Below are 20,076 nucleotides of genomic sequence, written 5' to 3'. Positions count from 1 at the left end.
GAAACTTCCTCCACTCTCACCGGGACAACCGGTGTAGATTACAGACACTAGGTGTGAAGGGACTGTCTCCTCTCACTCCACATCCCGCTCATATATTGTGGAGACCCCTTCAGGAACCATCAAGAGGAATAGGCATCACCTCCAGCCATTGCCAGATGTCACACCAAAGTTACAAACCCCAAGTACGCCAGTTAGTGCAACAGAGAACATCCTGCCTGCTTCAAACCTGTCGGCGCCTACAGCTCTGTCTCCTAAGTCAGCTGAATCACAGCAAAAAATCCTGGCACACCTGCTTCCAAGGTGCATGGAGAAGATGAAAGAATTAAAAAAGCAGGAACTCCAGCAACACTTGAGGAAAGAAGAACAGCTTTAATAATTGACCAACGCGTTTCGGCTTGTGGCCTTCATCAGGGTCATAGTAAAACATTGTAAAAAAATATAAATGTTCCTAAGGTTGACATAATCTTGTTTTCCAATTCAAACGTGCTTTTACCATTAAAGACTGCCCCTTGGTGGTTTTATTATTATTATTATTATTTTATTTTTTTTTGACCCGTGTGTATATTTATAGTATCCTTCTTATGCTATTCATGCATGTATTATTTTCAGACATATGGAGGTTATGTCACCCCCCTCTCCTCCTCATCATTAATGTTCTAGTCCAACATCTACTTAAGGTGATTTAACCAATTAACCAATACCTACTTATGATATGTCAGCTGACCTATCTGTGAAGTTTTGACTGGTTAATTTGAATTTTTTTCTCTTTCCTGTCTTGTATTTAAGCTATTTTTTTACAATGTTTTACTATGACTCTGATGAAGGCCACAAGCCGAAACGCGTTGGTCAATTATTAAAGCTGTTCTTCTTTCCTCAAGTGTTGCTGGAGTTCCTGTTTTCCTAAGTCAGCTGACCCAGGTCCTGTCAGAACTAGGGATGGCAGGGCTGTCATAAAACCACAAATACTAATAATAATAATAATAATAATAAACTTTATTTATAAAGCACACTTAAAAACCAAGGGTGTGCCAAGGTGCTTAACAAGTAACATAGAGAATAAAAGGAAGATAATAGAAACAGGACCAAAGCAAGTACTAGGTATGTAAGCAGATAGCTGTCACTGATAAATAGGAAAGCAACAGATACAGAACAAACAAGGAATTAAATGAGCATAAAAGTGCATAATATAAAATCATAAAAGAAATGTTAACTAGAGGGAAAGGCAAGATTGAATAAGTGGGGTTTTAGTCGTGATTTAAACAGTGCAATAGAATCAGGGGCGCGGATATCAAGAGGAAGGGTATTCCACAGTACCGGGGCAGCCAGAGCAAACACACGGTCACCCTGGGACTTCAGCCGAGATCTAGGTTGCGTCAGAAGTAGTTGAGTGGCGGATCTAAGTGTTCTAGCAGGAGTATGTGGCTTGAGAAGTTCACTAAGATAGCTCGGCGCTAATTTATTAATGTTTTGAATGTAAGGAGTAATATTTTAAATTGAATAACAAAGCATGGACTTGTGAAAATAAAACAACAACAACAACAAAAAAGACGGGGGTTCAAAAGTAAAGCAAAAGGGTGAGGAGAAAGAAAAGTTTCTATAAAAGGTTCTAAGAAAAAAAAAAGAGTACAGCTTTCATATATGCCTATATGTTCTTGTGAGTTTGATGTTTTCAGTGAAAGGAGGATGTGGTGTAATCTGTTTGAGTATAACCTGTTCTATTGTGAAAGGGGGTTCCGGGACAGGAAGTCAACAATAAAGTTGGAGTTTGAGTGCTCTACAAGGTGTCGCTTGAATGCTTGCATTTTTAGACAGAGATGAGATCAGCTAAGTTACTGTTAATATCAGAAATATAATGCTGTCCTTTGAGATTTTAACATAAGACTGTGAGTGTAATGGATCTAAAACTGTTTAAATCTTCAGAGCCCTCTACAGCCTGGTAACATGGAAACTTTAAAAACAGCAGCAGAAGGTTTCAGTAGTGTACTGTAATTTGTTCTTTTCATTTAATAATAGAGTCCATATTATATCCTAAGTAGTGATGTGTCGGTCGCGAACGAAACAGCTTTTAGAGCCGGATCTTTGATGTGACCGACGTCAGCCAGCTCCTTATCGCGAGCCGTGGTTTTTTTTTTTCTTTCTCTCACCCTCTCTGTCGCTCTTTTTTCCCGCTTCACTCCGCACGCGAGCCTTGTGCTTTGCGCTCGGCAGAGGGGGGAGGGGCGGTAGTTACACTCGCAGTAGCAGAGGAACAAGGCGGGAGGGAAAGAGAGAGCCAGGGACAACAGCGTCACATTAGAAAGGTATAGTAATCCTCCACAACTATTTTCAGTTGCAGATGATAAAGGATTCAGAAAGTTTATTCATGCAGGTCCATATGACAGAGAATATGCATCTACTTTTTGTTTTCATATTTTAATTTATATTTAATTGTGTTGTGGTTTGCAGTGTTTTGTGTTGTTTCACTTTAAATTTGTTTAAAAGGAAAAAGCTGAAAATGTAAATAGTTAAAAGTTGAAATGTGACTAGTTGGTTTTTGTATTATATTATTTATTTATTACATTTTATGTGGAGTGAATGAATAAAAGTATATTTACGGTGGCCCCTAGAGACAAAGCACGTACAAACTCCAAAACACGTAAAAACTCTGAAGCACGTACAAAACACAACAGAAGTGCTCCAGGATGCTAGGCGCAGTGTTGAGCTTTGTTACCTAGTGGTTACACAAGCCAGCAAGTACCAACGACCAGATTTGGTGTGTGGTAGTAACAGATAAATGAAATTTTTTTTTAATTATTTGAATATATATGAGTGCTTGTGTATAAATACACAAACAATACACATATGCTTTCAATTGTGTAATTTAAGTGATCTAGGTAGCTCTGTTTTGGAAGTTCAGTTAACGCTAGAAATGTGTTTTGGAGTTTGTACGTGTTTTGTCTCTAGGGGCCACCACATATATTTATATATAAACATATATAAATAAAACCACTAACATATTACATTAGTAATTCCTTTTGTGCATAATTTTATATTATTGTTAATAATAAATTAATTAAAGCAACAAAACAACCTGAAGAGCCGGTTCGAGTCGAAAGAGCCGGCTCTTTTTAGTGAGCCGAGCCGAAGAGCCAGTTTTCTAAAAAGAGCCAGAAATCCCATCACTAATCCTAAGCTACAGTCACCCTGGGGAGAAACTAGTGAGGGAGACCCTCAGGACTTAGCCGGGTTTTCTGGGTCCAGAGGTTTGAAGAAACTTTTTCCCTTTCTTTCATCACAGCTGTCCTCTGTCAGATGTTCTGTTGACCCACTGAGAGAGGCATCATTTCAGAAACATCAGACAGACTGAAGCTCATGGTCAAGGAGGACCTAATGATCTTCACCAGCAGCTCCCTCACAGGAAATCTTCAGCAGCTCCTGTAATCACAAAGAGAACAGAACCATCACAAACTCAAATATACATTTTATCCCTCAAAATTGAAATAAAGCTGATCCTTCTCTGTCCTCACACACTCAGGATCTGAAGCTCTTCTCTTACATTTTTTCAGTTCTACAGTTTAATCCATAGTTACTGATTAATTAGGAGTTACTGAAGTACAAGCTTTTTTTTTCTTTTTTTAAAAATGGCGTTACTGTCTTTATAGATGTGGTAAGAGACTGAAAAAATGCTGCTGTTTGCACATATACATGCACATAATCAGCTCTGTACAGGAGCTGAAGCAGAGTACAGCCTGTTGCTTTTACAGTATAATACTTGTACTAAAGTTACAGTAATGGTAATTAGCTAGTGACTGAGCAGCCCGGGGCATTTCTCTTGATTTCTTTAGTCAGGGTAAATCCATTCACCTGCACGGATTAGCTAAACGAACTTTACAAAACAAGTTTCCCTGACAGCCGAGTGCTCATCTTAGCTAGCTAGGTCTCAGGACCCAGCTAAGGATGTCAGTTATGGATTAGCTTACCTATTCTTATATTTTGCTTGTTCTTATGTTATTGTATTTTTGCACACCTCTGTTGCTTGTGGAGCTTGCACACAAGAATTTCACTCGCATGTACTGTACCGGTGTACCTGCACATGTGATTTGACAATAAAAGTGATTTGATTTGATTACTGACATGTTTAACTTAGTGCGGTGGGGCCTCGGGTCCTGCTGTCGGGTAGTCCAGTTTACTGAAAAACAACTCAGTCTGTCAGGTTAAAACAGTCGGTCGTCGTTTTGTTGCGTAAACGCTGGCCCTCTTCTCAGAGCCTACGCTCTGTCTGCTATTCCCGAACAGATACACAAGTTTCTCCATGACTCCAGCTGCCAGTCAAAGCTTTTATGATGACGTTATACCCCAGTTTAACATCACTGTGATAGGAATTGGAATCAAACTTATGGGTAAGGAGACACCTTGAACATAAATCAGCGTGATGAGAACTATTGATAATAAAAGAAAGATTCTTTGGGAAAAAAAATATCTGGGCAGAATTTATTTATTTTAGTCTGACACCAGTCCTATCCGCTAACGTGGAGGAGGCGGATGGGACAACTTTTTGGGAAGTTGTCGCGTTGTCCATGTTTTCTACAGTCATTGGTTTATATGCTTTATATATTCTGAGGTAAGTTGATCTATAGTGTTACATCATATTCTATAAGGATGTTATGTGTTTGTATACTTTCTGCCCAGTTTGACCCATTTAGCAGAAGTCAGCCTGTTTAAGGCTCTGATATCTATTCTGTATGACTTAAAGCAGTTATGACATGGTCTGATTTTCTCACCAAGTAAAGGAATATTTCATATATCAGTCTGATCTTCATTCTATCAGAAACAGTTATCAAAGCTCGTACATTTTCATTTTATACATATATGTAAGCATTGGGCCAAATTTAGTAATTCCAACATATTAAAAGAACAATGTTTGTCTCTTATATATAATACATCTGTATATACACCGTCAAAGATACTTGTCTTTGAGTGAAGATTTAAGGTGATAGAAAAATTAAATAAATGCAACTTGAATCTTTACTGAAGCTCAATATTTGACACAGAGTTTAAGTTCACTGCTGTAATAACAAATAATGATTAATATAATAGTAACTTTAATATTTGGGACAGTATATTTACATTACCAAAGTGAGATGACTTTAATCTCATGAACAACATTAGCTAATTGTTATTTACTAGCTAATCTTAAAATGACTGTTCAGTACAGAAATGAAGCCCAACAATCATGTTTTTTTTCCTGTGGTCTCAGCCTCAGATACGTATCAAATCAAACAAAGCTCATGTAAAAATAAATAAATGAACAAAAACTTTGGTCCTTCTTTTCTGTCACTGCTGTATGAAACGTTTCTAACTGTCAGTATCATGGTTGCTAGGCAACCTGAGCAGTGCAACAGAGGCTAGACTGTCCCATTTCACAAACCTCACACCTCCAGCCTTCTCTGTCTTCAAAGGAGCTGGCCCACGTAGACCGCGAAGGCCGGGTCCTCCTAAGGATGCAGCTCTAATTTTCTGCTTCTAAATTCAGATAAAACTGAGGTTATTGTACTTGTCCCTAAAATTCCTAGAAATATGGTATCTAACCAGATTCTTACTCTGGATGGCATTACCTTGGCCTCCAGTAACACTGCGAGGAACGGAGTCATTTTTGACCAGGATATGTCCTTCAATGCACATATTAAACAAATATGTAAGACTGCTTTCTTCTCTCTGCTAATATCTCTGAAATTACAAAATATCCTGTCTCAGAGTGACACTGAAAAATTAGTTCATGCATTTATTACTTCTAAGTTGGACTGCTGTAAATAATTATTATCAGAATGTCATAAAACTCCCTGAAAACCTTCAGTTAATCCAAAATACTGCGGCAAGAGTACTGACAGGGACTAGAAACAGAGAGCATATTTCTCCTATATTGGCTTCCCTTCTTTGGCTCCCTAAATCTAGAATTGAATTTAAATCCTGCTCCTCACATACAGTGACTTGAATAATCAGACCCCATCTTATGTTAATGACCTTATAGTATCATTTCACCCCATTAAAGCACTTCGCTCGCACTGCAGGCTTACTTGTTGTTCCTTGAGCAAAATATATTTAAATGATGAATTTATGCAGGTTTCACCCCTCGCAGTGCCCTCTACCCAGATCACTGTGCTGGGAGTGCCTCCATTTATTCCTAACATGGCCTTGGAGCAAGAACTGAAGCACTTTAGGAAATTTACAAGTGGTTTCCGGAATGTGAGTGTGGGCTGTAAGCACACCAAGTTGAAGCATGTTCAGTCCCTTCAGCGGCAAGTGTTCATGTTTTGAGGCTCCCCCACACAGACACTGGATGTCTCCTTCTAAGCAATGGGAAGGACAGCTACAGGCAGAAGATGGAGAACCAGCTTCAGTAAAACAATGTTAGCGAAATCTGGAGAGGCCTTAGAACCATCTTGGGCCACAAAGATCAGAACTCTCTGCCCAGGGGTGATGTGAGGTGGGCAAATGAACTGAATAATTACTTTAACAGGTTTGACTACAGTATCCAACATCAGCTGCAAACTCACCCACCCCCACTGGTGCTGTTCCACCCTGACACCTCAGTCACTTCACACCTCCTCTACTTACCCTGCTCACTACTCCCCACCACCAACAACGTGTCTGTGAAGGTTCTCAGTCATCCAGGTCATCGTAGTCAAAGGAGCTTGTAAAGAAAAGTGTCTGGACTTCTTTAAGTTGCTTGAAGACGTTTCACCTCTCATCTGAGAAGCTTCTTCAGTTCTAAGGTCAAATGGTGGGGAGTCCCAGATTTAAACCTAGTGGGAGTATCCCCCGAGAGGGACAAAAGGACTCTCTCTCTTCACTTGCATACCCACCACGGAGGCCGTGGAGACTGTCAGAAAACGACTACAAGAAGACAGCTCCTTGGAAGACAGGACCAACTTCACACCCGATCAGATCTGCACACTGTTAGACCTCTGCCTTACCACTACATACTTCAAATACAACAAAGGCTTCTACAGACAAAAACATGGCTGTGCCATGGGCTCCCCCGTGTCACCGATTGTATCCAACCTTTACATGGAGGAAGTGGAAAGGAAGGCTCCTGGCTCTTTCAAAGGAAGAGTACCCAGCCACTGGTACAGATATGTAGATGACACCTGGGTCAAAACAAGAAGTGGAATCCTTCACTGCGCACATTAATGCTGTGGATAAAAACATCAAGTTCACCAGGGAAGACACAAAGGATAACTGTTTGACTTTCCTGGACTGCGCTGTGCACATTGAAGAGAATGGCAACCTCAACATTGAAGTTTACCGGAAGCCCACTTGTGAAGGCCACTTCACATGCGCATGGCACAACATAGAAGAGCCACCTCCACAGGACAAGACTCAGCAGTCCATCTGCATCTTAAGGATAAAGGTCACTCTTTCGAGGATGCCAATGTTCACATTCTGGACAGAGAGGACAGATGGTTTGAAAGAGGAGTGAAAGAGGCCATCTATGTCCACTGTGAGCGACCATCTTTGAACAGAGGCGGTGGTTTACGACACCAACTGTCTGCCATCTATAATCCAGTTTTGAGTTCCCTCCCCAGACGCCTTAACGCCCACTCACATCCTGGGCCATCTGACCTCAGGAATTCGCATGATAAGGTGGGGCCAGGTTTCAAAATGAGCTCACCCGTAACCCTGGCTGATTGGGACCCACACCCATTTTCACACCTTGGCTCAGGCGATTAGAGGATCATCAGGGGGTCCTTTTGTCCTTCTTTGGGGGGATACTCCCACTAGGTTTAAATCTGGGACTCAACACCATTTGACCTTAGAACTGAAGAAGCTTCTCGGATGAGAGGTGAAAAGTCTTCAAGCAACTTAAAGAAGTCCAGACGCTTTTCTTTACAAGCTCCTTTGACCACCACCAACAACAGCATCCAATACACATTCAACACAAGGCTCCAGCCTGTCTCTCTCAACCACCCAGATTAGGAGAGAACTGAGTAGGATTAAAGCCAAGAAGGCAGTGGGTCCAGATGGCATCAGCTCAAGGGTTATCAGGTCCTGTGCAGACCAACTGTGTGGGGTGATGGAGCGCATCTTCAACCTGAACCTGAGGTTGGGGAGAGTCCCACAGCTCTGGAAAACCTCCTGTGTTGTACCAGTGCCAAAGACTCCACATCCCAAGGACCTCAACAGCTACAGTTGGAGCGACTGGTCCTGGCTTAGCTTCGGTGCCTGGTGAGCTCATCACTGGGCCCACTTCAGTTTGCCTACCAGCCTGGCATTGGAGCGGATGATGCTGTCATTCACCTCCTGCATTGTTCCCTCTCTCACCTGGAGACCTCTGGGAGCACTGTGAGAATCATGCTCTTTGATTTCTCTAGGGGTCTGCAACCCTGGGCGACCCTGGCCCCTGGCGAACCCTGAGAGACCCGAGGCGGCCGCCGGTCCGAGTGTCAGGTGAACTGAACTTCAGGTAAGAAGTTATGACCTGCAGTCTATCTGAGTCAGATATAAACCAAGTTTAGGTGTAGTTTATTTTCGTTGTGCTGACTTTTTACCGTCAGTTACAATAACTCATACTGCGTGCTAGCTAGCATGACGGAGTTTACAGCTGGGTGGGTGCTATGATGTTACTGATAGTGAAGTTTATTTTATTCATAAGGTTAGTTAGTAGAGTTGCCAACCGTCCCGTAAAAAACGGAATCGTCCCGTTTTTCTTTCCCTTTTCACGTAAATGGCCTCCTTGACTCCGCGCTAGACAAGGAGGCCATTTACGTGAAAAGGGAAAGACCATCTCTGAATCGAGGAGGGGGCCTAAGGGTACATCTTTCGCCATCTTACAATGCTGTGATTGCAGCCATTCCCCAACTCTCTGTGAATGGTACTCATGGCCATTGATCAGTGTTCTTTGATCAGTGGGTTTTTGTCAGTGATTGTTGATCAATGGTCATGGGAATTTGCATAATTATGATTAAGGAACTGACCTCACAGCCCATTGTTCCTTCAGTGGGCTGGTTTCAGTCATTATGCAAATGTACTGTTTATAAGATTTGGGGAAACCTGCAGTCAGCTGAGACTGAAGAAGTCACTTGGATGAGTGACGAAACGTTTCTCCCACAAAACGCTACGTCCAGATGAACAGATTCAACTTTTGGAGAGCAACTGTGACATTCGCTAGTAGAACTGACACACAAAACAAAACAAAACGACTACACTACACACTAACTACACAAGATAACACACTAACTTGAAACTCCAAACATGATAAACATCACAAATCTCTCACGTATCAAAACTCTCTCTCTTTTTCGCTCACTCGCTCTCTCTTCCCAACAACCAAATACCACGTTGCCGTATCATTTTTTGATTGGTCGACATGGTACATTTTTCCACCAATAGGGAAGGAGTGTTTTTTCTTTTTTCACTCACAAGCAAAGGGTGTTTGCTAGCGCTCTCCATAAAAAAACGCCGTTTTACCGTTTCTTCCCGGAGTAAACGCCACTGTTTTATTCAGAACCCCCAAAAAAAAACATCGGTTTTACGTGACCTATCAACACAATTTAAAAACTGGTATATAGCTTGAAGTCCGCACGTTCGACCCAAGTTGAAATGGAGACTCTGGGTCCGTCGACCCCGGAGGGTTAATCAGAAAGCCTTAAGTTAGCTAGTTATGTATCGGGCTAATGTTTAAAGCTTTCACTTGAGTAAATTAACTCATACTACTGCTAAGTAATGTTAGCTAAGTTCACAGCATATTCCGTAATAGCGCTGCCATACTGCATCACACTCAGTGCATTTCAATCATTTCTCCAGCGAGTTTGATAGCTAGCAAAATAATAACCATAATTTTAAAAAATAGCATGTGTAACGTACGCGTACTGGAAAATTATTTACTAGGACTCACCTATCATGCTATTGGAGAACGCAAACTCCGCCATTGTTGTTTTCCATCAAACACTCATTAAAACAGGAACCTACAGGTATGTTAGCGCACTCATCCCCGACTGTCCGAGGGAGGGGCGGGGTCACATATTGAAACAGACGCAAGGCAGCCCAGGCGGGCAAATTTTGCTTTTGCGTCTCATTTTATTTCTCTATCTGATAAGAAAACAATTCAATCAGATAGCTATTTATTGTGAATGAAATACAGTTACATTTTCAAGCACTTTTAAGCACCACATCTGAAATTCAAGCACTTTTCAAACCTTGAAAAGACGACATTAGAATTCAAGCATTTTCAAGGATTTCAAGCACCCGTACGAACCCTGTGCTTTACAGCTCCACCCTGTGGAAGAACACAGCTATTACAAACAATAAGAAAACACTTTTCAGTCTCCATGACTGAGTGTTATTGATTATCTTTATCGGTGCTCTGAAATGTTCCTGCAAAGAAATCAAGAAGGTGTACTTGAAGTAGTGAAAGTCCTCAGAGCAGTCGGATGTCTCCTGTGACTGACGCTACATCTACACAAATCCGGATAAATTTGAAAACAGCATTTTCGTCTAAGCGCTCCACGTCCACACTATTGTTTTCAATCGTTTTCATCCACACTGAAAACACTATGTTCCTGTACTGCACATGCGTGAAAAAAACGATTTGACCTGCGTCATTTCCGTCTGCCATTTCTGGCTCTTTGAAACGTTGTTGGAAAATGTAGTGGAAAAGTGACGAGTTTTATCTGAGCCATCTGGAGCATGTAAAAACTGATATTAATCTTTAGGGCTGTCAAAATTGAGTTTGAGAGCACAAACACGGGAGGTTCAACGATCCAGGCCCGACTACTCCGTGCCGCAGCGTTAAATAGGCAAGAGGGACACCGCCTGATTAGCAACAGGTGTAGTAATCACCGCAGACCAGGGCCAAGGCTGAGAGCCCACAATGAGCTCCACCCAGGCAAGCAGGAGAGAAAACAAAACAAACCTGTGGCCAACATGAGCGACCGGGGAGGCACAGGGACTATGACACATTTCCCTCAAACTCTGAGCCTCATTAACAAACAAGTGGCTGAACCTCTGCTGCTCTCATTCTGTTTGACTCATTTTAATGTTCTCAGCATGAAGGTCACTGATGAGGAGGGAACACTTTTATTAAATGTGTCAACAAAAAGGATCCATCAATGTCTCCTCAGGCTCTGAAAAGACATTTTATTCGATTTTCTTCATTTTATGAGAACACAAAATTTTAACTTCACTTTTCATAAAAAGAGAGAGAAAAAAGAAAAATAATGAAATAAAAAAAAATAGTGGTCAAAATTACAACACATTTAACAACAAAGCACAAACTACAAATAATCACAAATATGAGTAAAAGCTTTCCCCAAACCTATATTCACTTATTAGCACATGTGCATGTCACTTAAATTTATACCAATTACATACCTTTAAAAAATATACACAAAGGTAATTTTAAGGATGTATTTATAATTTCACACCAGGTCATTTTTGTTGCTCTCACCACAGTTTCTGCATCTCTGAGAATTTAAACTTAAATGATTTTTAATTTTAAGTTTATGGGCTCAAAAAGTTCCTGTCAGCTCCTGTGTGTGGATGAGAGGAAGAGAAGAAGGGAGCCAAACGCAGGACTCACGGTGAGAGTTGATGGAGTTTATTATAGTGAGTGGGATGAGCAGAACATAACGTGGCTGACTGAAACGACTGGCAAACTGGCTGACTGACTGAACTGAAATGAACACAGACAACAGGAGATAATGTCATCTCAAAATTAATACCAATGCTCCAAACTTTTTATGAGAACAAACCATCATGTCTGACAAAGACTCAGTTCATGGACGTGTTCACTAAAAATGTGTTTTCAATGTCCTGCCAGAACCTGCTGATGTGTTTGAACCTTCAGCTGAACTCTGAAAATCACACTGAGGCTTATAACAGAAACTTAAATCTCTCTAAGTAAAGATATTAAAATTTTATTTTTATTTTATTAAATTTAAAAAAGAATTACTTTTAATTTTGTTAAAAATTTCAAAATGAGTTTGAGGTTCTCAAAAATTAAGTTTGCATTCGCTCTGTCTTTTGCTGTGTTGCAGTTTTTAGAAAAATCATGAGTGAATGTGACCTCGGTCACAGAAAGCTAGTTACACTGGATCATCTCTGCACCAGTAAGACGAAAGACATAAAAAGATCCATCAAAGTCTCCTGAGGACGTGAAAAGAGATTCATTTTTACTTAGTTTACACCTAGAATGTTTGTAGTTCAGTCTGACTTCACTTAATAACAATAACTTTGGTCAGTACATGAAACACCATCCATCCATCCGCTTATCCTTTTCAGGGTCACGGGGGGTGCTGGAGCCTATCCCAGCTGTCATAGGGCAAGAGGCGGGGTACACCCTGGACAGGTCACCAGTCTGTCGCAGGGCCAACACACAGGGACAGACAACCATTCACACTCACATTCACACCTAGTGGCAATTTGGATTATTCAATTAACCTATCCCCACAAGCTGCATGTCTTTGGACGGTGGGAGGAAGCCGGAGTACCCGGAGAGAACCCACGCAAACTCCACACAGAAGGACCCCGGCCTGATGGTGGAATTGAACTCAGGACCTTCTTGCTGTGCGGCAACAGTGCTAACCACCGTGCTGCCAACACATGAAATGCATGAAATACATGAAACACTTGTTCACATAATCTGTTTATTGAACAACATGAAAAATTTAAAGCCTCTTAAAGAACAACATTTCTCATGGATTGGATTAGTCATTGATCACTGTTACAGAGTTTAGATTTGTAGTAAAAAGCTGCTGTAAAACATTGAAACAAAACATGTACATCAAGACAGAACATCAAGGTAAACTTCAAATCAGCTTTTTATGAGTGGACGTTCATCATACCTAAACACCTGTGACATTAGGAATACATCAGGCTACTGTGGATGTGGTTCTAAAAGACCTTGCTTTAAGAGATGCCAGAAAAATTGATTATATATTGATTCTAACTATTACAGTATATTTTATATAATAACATATTGAACTCTCACAATAACAAAAAGCAAAATGAAATATTTAATATGTGAAGTTAATCATCTTTACATTTCAATCCCACCTGTCAGCCTTATAATGAAACATTCTGGTTGTCTGCCTGCTCACAGTCTCCTTCTTCTCCTATATCATTTCTTAAAATGTTTAACAGCTTCTGGTATTTTAACAAACATGTAGTGCAGTAGTGATCTGGTTCCTTCACCCTCTCTGCTTTTTATCTCCTCCAGTTTCTGGGCCTTCACTTTGTCTCCTCTCTCCTTCATCTTGTCAATCAGGAAGTCCAAGTGGACAATAGTAGAAGCTGAATCAGCTTTCAGAGCGATCTCCTCCAGTCTGACAACATGTTTGTAGGACTCATCCAGGAACAGTGACTTCTCTGCTGTCAGCTGTTTCATTCCCCATTCAAGATTTTGCAACAGACTCAGCTTGTTCATACTTTCTGATTTATTCTTCTCATACTTCACTTTCATTTCTTTCTCAGTTTTCTGAACTCTCCGTGTCTTGGTCACATATCTCCACTTTTCCTTCACATGATGTGATGCAGGACACTTGCTGGTACAAACAGTGCAGCGGCCCCAACTCATAACCTCACAGTGTTCAGGTTTCCAGGCCATTGTGCATCCAGGATAGTGACAGTTCTCCTCACAGACTGTACAGCAGACAGCTCCTTGATAAAAAAACAACCACCACATCCCTCCATCAATGGGTTGTTTATCTTTGTAGACCTCATCAATTTCTACAGTGAAATTCTCATTCCTCTTCACCTCTTCTTCATGTTTCTGCAGAGCTTCTCGAATCTGTCTGATTTCTGTCTGTTTCAGTTCAGCCAGTTCGATTCTCTCTTTCAGGTTTTGGATGCAGGCTGTCAGTCTCATTCGTTCCTTCATGACTTCAGCTGTTTCCCTTGTGTTTTGAGGTTGAGTTCTTTCTATGAATCCTTTGAATTGCCTCATTCCGTTCTCTGTTACTTGCCATGCAAACTTCAAACCAAGCTCTTCTTCCTCTGTTCTCTCTTCATTCTGTCTGTTATTAAACAGGAAGTGAGCAGGCTGGTTTCTGTCATTTTTGGCACATTTAATTTTTGCAGTTTCAAGAGCCTGAAGAACATTTCTAGGTGTCACACCATCTGAGTGTGTGATGAGAGATACAATGTTTTTCTCAACGTTTTTTCCAAACAGTGACATCATTGCATCAAAGATGTACCTCAGCCGGTCACTCAGTCGATTATCACTCGCCTTCATCACCAGACCAATTGCATGAACTTCATGAACTCCATCCTCTGATCCAAACAACTGAAATAATCTTCGAATGACGATCTCATCTCGTTCAGTCCCTCTTGTGTCTCCAAATCCAGGAGTATCGATGATGGTCAGAGAGTAGGGCAGAGTTTTATCTTCAAAACCAAAGATCTCGTACACGATCACATCTGGTGTCTGACTTTCTGTCTGATTTTCATTCCTCTCCTCCTCTAATATCTGAAACCAGACTTCATCCTCCCACGTTGCTCCTATGATGTAGTTAAACAGAGCATTGATCAGAGTCGATTTTCCTGCTCCTGTTTCACCAACAAGTAAGATGGTTTTATTTTTCTTGTGCAGATATTTTTCTCCAACGGTCATTCTGGTCAGAGTTCCAAACTCCTCTTTCTTTGGTTTCAGCTGGTAGACAGCAGGACATCCTGAATGGACCAGATTACTTCTTTCAATGATTTCCCTGTATTTATATAAGATTTTGGGGTTCCTAAAGGGCAAACAGAAAGATTTAGTTAGTACATCTTTATGGGACATTTACACTTTCAGTACACAATATTATCACCTCAGTAACCTTTCTGTTTAAAATGAAAACAGCACAGATAAAACAAATAATTGTAAGAATGTCCCTCTGCATGTGGAGAAGTGATTACTACCTTTCTTACAAAGATCATACAGTAATGTATTTTCAGATTTTCAGTCCTAAAAAATCAGTTTACAGATGTTAGACCATCAAGTTATCAAAACAGTACAAAACTGACAGAGAAATATGGACACCAGGGTCCTATTACAGGAAGCGTGTTAAACAAACTATAGGTTAAAACTAAACTCTGAGATCAGCTACTCTGAGTTTCCTGTTCCAGAAAAGCTGATCAGAGTAAGGGTGCATTCAAATAGTCTATTTTTTCAAAGCAAGATTCCTAACTGAGAAAAGTGATATGGATGTATTTGTATAGTTTCCATAATAAGAGTTGTTCAAATTCTCATTTTGGAAATATGACCTATATTTATAATATATTGTGGAGCAACAGCACAGGTAGAACTGTTGAATTCAAGGCAGGCGAGCCCCAGTTATTTTAGGGGGTGGACTTCCACCCACTACACAGATGCAATCTGGGAGGTGAACCAAGTGCAGTGTGTCTTCATTGCTCCTGAACTTTGCCTGTATTTGATGTTAGTACTTGGCAAAAACTGCCATTGGCTGTCACACAGAGACGAGGTTTCATCTGTATGCCAAGGTGTAATGGTTTTTGACTTTGTTTGTAACACTCTCTAACAGCATCACCATCAACACAGGAGCACCACAGGGATGTGTCCTCTCGCCACCGCTCTACTCCCTCTACACTTCAGACTGTGTGGCCACCCACGGCTCCAATACCATTGTGAAGTTTGCTGACGACACAGTGGTGTTGGGCGCCATCTCCAACAACGATGAGGCGGCCTACATGGACGAAGTGAAGAATCTGACATCATGGTGCCAGGACAACCATCTCCAGCTGAACATCGGCAAGACCAAGGAGCTGGTGGTGGACTTCAGAAGGAGTCAGCACAGAGACTACAAGCCCATTATCATCAATGGAGCTCCAGTGGAGAGGGTGCAGTCCTTCAAGTATCTTGGTGTCCACATCTCCTCAGACCTGACATGGTCTGCCCACATTCAGGTCCAGACCAACAAGGCTAGGCAGCGCCTGTACCACCTATGACAACTGAGGAAGTTCAGGGTCTCTCCAGAGATCCTCAGGATTTTCTATACAGGCGCTGTGGAGAGCATCCTCACACAGAACATCACATCGTGGTTTGGGAACAGCTGTGTTAAGGACCAAAAAGCTCTTCAGAGAGTGATCCGTACAGCAGAACGCTGCTCTCCAGCCGCTTCAGGACATCTTCAGGACACCTACACCAGGAGATGCCGGACTAGAGCAGCACAGATATTCAAGGACCCGTCCCATCCTGGCAACAAACTGTTCCAACTTCTGCAGTCCGGTAGAAGGTTCTGCATCATCTGGGCAAGGACAGAGACTCAAGAGGAGCTTCTATCCCCAAGCCATCCGGGCCCTAAACCTAAAAAAATCTCTACCCTAAGGTTTCTCATCGGCATCATGCAGCTAGGCTTTTTTCAGACATGCAGTTTGTTACTGAGCTCGTCAATACAGAGGATATTAACTATGATTCAAGCTTTCCTAACTGTATTCCATGCCCAAGGCTTGCTGATTTTAAGCCATTGGCATATTTATTAGGAAACATTTTACTTAACTAGTACAGGAGCTAACATTTAATTCATGGCATTGGCTGATTAGTGACTGCTTCACTACAATATAAACTAATTGTGTCATGGTCCGGAGTCTGTGGACTCCGTGTTTATGTTTAAGTTTATTGTTATTATGTGGTTTTGTTATTTTGGGTTGTTTTTTATGATTATCCCTAGTGTTTTGTGCCCTTTGTACTTCCTATGTTCTGTCTCCCCAGTCTGTGTTAAGTTTGCGTGTGTAGAGTTTAGTCCGTATTGTACCTCTGAGTTCTGTCCATGGATTTCCTGTTTTATTTTGAAGGTCCATGTCTTATGTGAGTGTTTCTAGTTTTGCTTCCCCTTGTCTCGTTAGCTGTGTCCCAAAACGTCGGCTGCATCCTCCGGAGGCCGCATTTGAAGGCCGATTAGGTCACAGCCAGGCGACGAAGGCTGTCCCAATTCGTCGACTCCTTCAAATGCGGCCGACAAATGCGTCCTTCATTTCCCCGAATTTGAAGGATGGGTCGGGTGTGTCCTTCGTGGCCCACCATATCCCAGAATTCATAGCGCGGTCCAGCCAAATTTCAGCTGCCAACAATGGCGGCCGCTACTAAGTTTTAAAATTAGTCTTATTAATCTTTCTGGGTCACAAAAAAAACTTTTAACATATTTTCAGGCGAGAAAGTAGCTGTGTAAACTTCAAATATCTGCTTGGTTTATCAAGACATCGCATATTTGCAAAAGTGCGCCGACGTTTTCGGAGATGTCTGTTACCCACCCGCTCGATAGCTAGCCGCTCTTTCGCTACTCAGGTTAAACATGATATATAAGTCACTCGGATAACTTAAAAATGTAATTGTTTGCCTATTTTTGCTGTTTTATTTGTTCCGGAGTAAATCGGGTTGGCTGAGATCAAAGTTATTAGATTATTAGATTAAATAAAACTTTATTAATCCATCGGGTGGGTTCCTCCGGGATTTTCACACAGCTGAATAAACGTCAAACAGAAAACTGATTAAACAGAAGTGTGAGACGGTAGAATTTACGCCAGTGTCCTGTTATATTTTAGATAGCAAGGAGCAGACGGCCAAGTTTATTAAACTCCACCGACACAGCGGTGACGCAAATCTGAAGGCTAGACCGTCCCATTTCACAGCCTCGCACTTCCGGCCTTCTCGGTCTTTGAAGGACCCAGCCCACGTAGACCGCGAAGGCCGGGTCCTCCGAAGGATGCAGCCGACGTTTTGGGACACAGCTGTTATTTCCAATTAATCCCAGCCGTGTCTCCCTCCTGTCTTCCCTGATTGCCCTGTGTGTATTTAAGCCCTGTGTTTTCTGGTGTGCGTTGCTGGTTTGTCTGTGTTCATTCCCAGCATCATCCTGCATCATTTTCTGTGTCTCCCTGCATCTCTGTTTCAGATTTGTTTTTGCTTAGTTTTCCCAGTTTAGGTTTTCTCTGTTCTGTTTTTGCCAACCTCGCCTTTGTTGTATGTTCACTCTCCATAAATAAAGCTCCCTCACCTCAGTAGTACTGCATCTTGGGTCCTTTAATAATTGGTTTGCCCAGCTAACCGTGACAAATTGTTGCACAGTAACTTTAGGATATCAGCACAAAGACAGTAAAACATGCAATAATATCTACAAATGCATTTACAAAACTGGCACATCAACACTTAAAACATAAATATTATTTTTAAGTGCTTACTGGTGTACTATAAACAACATTAAAATCCTGTCTATTTAAATTGTCTCACCAGTACACACAGACTTATTCACTGCAAATTAGTTTTAGTGAGAGTGGATTCATACTGGGCCAGATCTGGATTCTTCCTGGTTGTCTGATTATCCATGTACATAAATAATGATGCAAGTTTTGAACACTTTGTCACTTGAAGCTGTAGAGAACCCTTCTGCCCCACATCTATGGGGCTGATTACCATTTATAATGCCCACTCAGTGGATTAATAACCTTGAAGGGATAGAGTAGGATGACATATTAAAACATAAAACGAGCATTTTGGGTCACAAATTAACTGTACCTATGGTACTATGGTACAGTTAATTTGCTCATAGGGGGTCATATGATTGTTGGGTTTTTCTCTGTATCTATTATTGTATGATCTACTGTACAATATAAAGCGCCTTGACGCCACTGTTGTTGTGATTTGGTGCTATATAAATAAAATTGAATTGAACGGAATACTTACATGATGTGATGACTGAGCTCCAAGCAGTGAGGTGTCTTTGCAGTCTGGTCTCTGGAATAACAGAAAAACAGAGAGATTTTAATGGAAGATTCAACTTTGCTTCTGGGCACCAGTTTAGCTCACTGGTTGAACAGCTGCCCATATACCCTATGGCTAAAATGCAGCAGCACGAGTTTGAGTCTGACCTGTGTCTTCCTCTGCACTCTGTCCACGTCTTTCCTGTCTACTCTTCACTGACAAACTGTCAGTAAAATCATTAAGCCATAGAATAAATCACATTTGCTTCTAAACATCACAAAGAGATGCTTGTCCCTTACTAAATCTTCCTGTTCACACTGATTTAGTAACAGATTAAGACGATAAATAAAATCAGGTTATCCATTTCCAGTGAAACAGTTTTGTTTCTTTCAGCACTAAATTCTTCTTGATCTCCAGATTGCAACAGTTGAAGTGATCTTACCCGCGTTGTCTAAGGATGCTCTGTGATGCTGAGGAGGGTGAAAGAGCAGAGAGGAGGGAGAGAAAGAGTTTTATACACTCAGAGGAGGGGCCATAGGACCATGTGATTTCTTTGAAACCACAGACTTGGTAGGAACACAGAGCGGCTCTACTCCCCTCCCTTGTGTTTAACAGAAACAGGAGCTGGCATCGCTGTGTGTGCAAATGTGACGTGTGTCAGGGCTGATGTTCCTCTGGGAGTTTTCCTCACATCTTGTTTCAGCCTCTGACTTTTTATCTTGGACCCTTTTACCTCAGTTAAAGCCTCTACATTACAAATTGATCAGCTAACAGCTGGGAAATATACTTCACCTTTACTGTGAACAGCTGTGAACAGAATGAATTACAAATGTTCAGTCTTAACTGGGGAATTTGTGTGTATTATTTGGTGATGCCGGTCATCCATATGAAGCAGTGACTCTTGTTTCTTCAAAATGAACAAGAAAAGAAAAGGCCTCATTTGCAAGTATACATGCACATAGCATTGGGTTTATTGAAGAGGTTAGGAAATGGTTTTGAGATCCCAGGTGCACCCATGAGTTGAGGTGGCTGTGAATTATTCTAATTTGCCACGGTTAAATTTGCTTGTCTTTGTCCTTTTCACACAACACCCTTGGAAATTGTTCTTGTGCTTCCAAACAATCTGGGAATGGTGCGGAGAACACTCCACCAGATGATGTTAAACCAAGGGATAGTATCGGTAATGCTGCTGCAGAAATTCAAGTAGGCAGTAGGGCCACAATTTCATCTATCTCATCAGCACATGTGAAGGCAGACACTGACAATTTCAGAAATACGAGTACGAAAAGAAGGAAATAATAATAATTAAAAAAATGCCATTTGTATGTTCAGTGTTTGATACTTCTTACCATAATATGTTGCTATAGAGATTTAAACCTGCTGTACTCATCAAAGGTACTCCCCTA

General features: G+C 41.3%; 1 protein-coding gene across 1 annotated transcript; it reads right to left on the bottom strand.

The window, feature by feature from the left end:
- Positions 1–12,609: 12,609 nt before the first annotated feature.
- LOC120440820 lies at positions 12,610–19,151 on the bottom strand. Its single transcript, XM_039614135.1, has 3 exons — positions 19,113–19,151; positions 18,653–18,703; positions 12,610–14,708 (listed from the first exon to the last, which is right to left on the bottom strand). Coding segments are annotated over exons 2-3 (1,614 nt in total). The 5' UTR covers positions 18,655–18,703; positions 19,113–19,151; the 3' UTR covers positions 12,610–13,096.
- Positions 19,152–20,076: the final 925 nt, after the last annotated feature.

Source organism: Oreochromis aureus, linkage group 7, assembly GCF_013358895.1.
Source record: "Oreochromis aureus strain Israel breed Guangdong linkage group 7, ZZ_aureus, whole genome shotgun sequence".
Taxonomy (NCBI): Eukaryota; Metazoa; Chordata; class Actinopteri; order Cichliformes; family Cichlidae; genus Oreochromis; species Oreochromis aureus.
The sequence above is the reverse complement of the archived record's forward strand: the minus strand, read 5'-3'. Positions and strand labels throughout refer to the sequence as shown.